The 447-nt window shown below is 63.3% G+C and overlaps 1 protein-coding gene across 1 annotated transcript in view; it reads left to right on the top strand.

Moving 5' to 3' along the window:
- LOC119592739 (thioredoxin domain-containing protein 11-like) overlaps positions 1 to 447 on the top strand; it is a gene marked incomplete at its 5' end in the record, with an annotated part of 15,463 nt that continues 15,016 nt past the window's right edge. The window contains 1 exon segment of the mRNA XM_037941675.1: positions 1 to 119. Coding sequence (XP_037797603.1) covers positions 1 to 119 — 119 coding nt within the window.

The following is a 447-nucleotide window of genomic DNA, read 5'->3' on the forward strand; positions in this document are numbered from 1 at the left end:
CGTCTTTGGGCGCTGGTGCCCCTGTCGCGCGCCTCGAAGGGCGTGCTTGGAGCCCGAGTCATGCTGGCCTGCAAGCTGTCCTGCGTCCTGCTGGTGGCCTTCGCGGCGGTGCAGAGCAGGTGAGTCTCAGAGGTTCTCTGGTTGGGGGGGGGGGTGAGGCAGGCGGGGGTACTTGGTAATTTCCCAGGAGGTGGGTGGAATTTGGAATCGCGGGATGCTTCCAGATGTCTGGTCTGCTCTTACGGGGGCTTCGCTCGGTGCTAGGCAGCCGTGGCGATGGCACGAGGCCTGGCGGGCGGGGGGAGCGGGAGGCTTTGCCGGGAAGTGGCGAGCCTCGATTAGTGTTTCATGTAAGAGGGAATGATGCTGTGCCGCGTTGATGTAGGTGAATGAAACCCTCGGCGGCCAGACTGGAAGCCTTGCCGCTCCAGGTATGACCCTGATGAT

This window comes from Penaeus monodon, chromosome 30 (assembly GCF_015228065.2).
Source record: "Penaeus monodon isolate SGIC_2016 chromosome 30, NSTDA_Pmon_1, whole genome shotgun sequence".
Taxonomy (NCBI): domain Eukaryota; kingdom Metazoa; phylum Arthropoda; class Malacostraca; order Decapoda; family Penaeidae; genus Penaeus; species Penaeus monodon.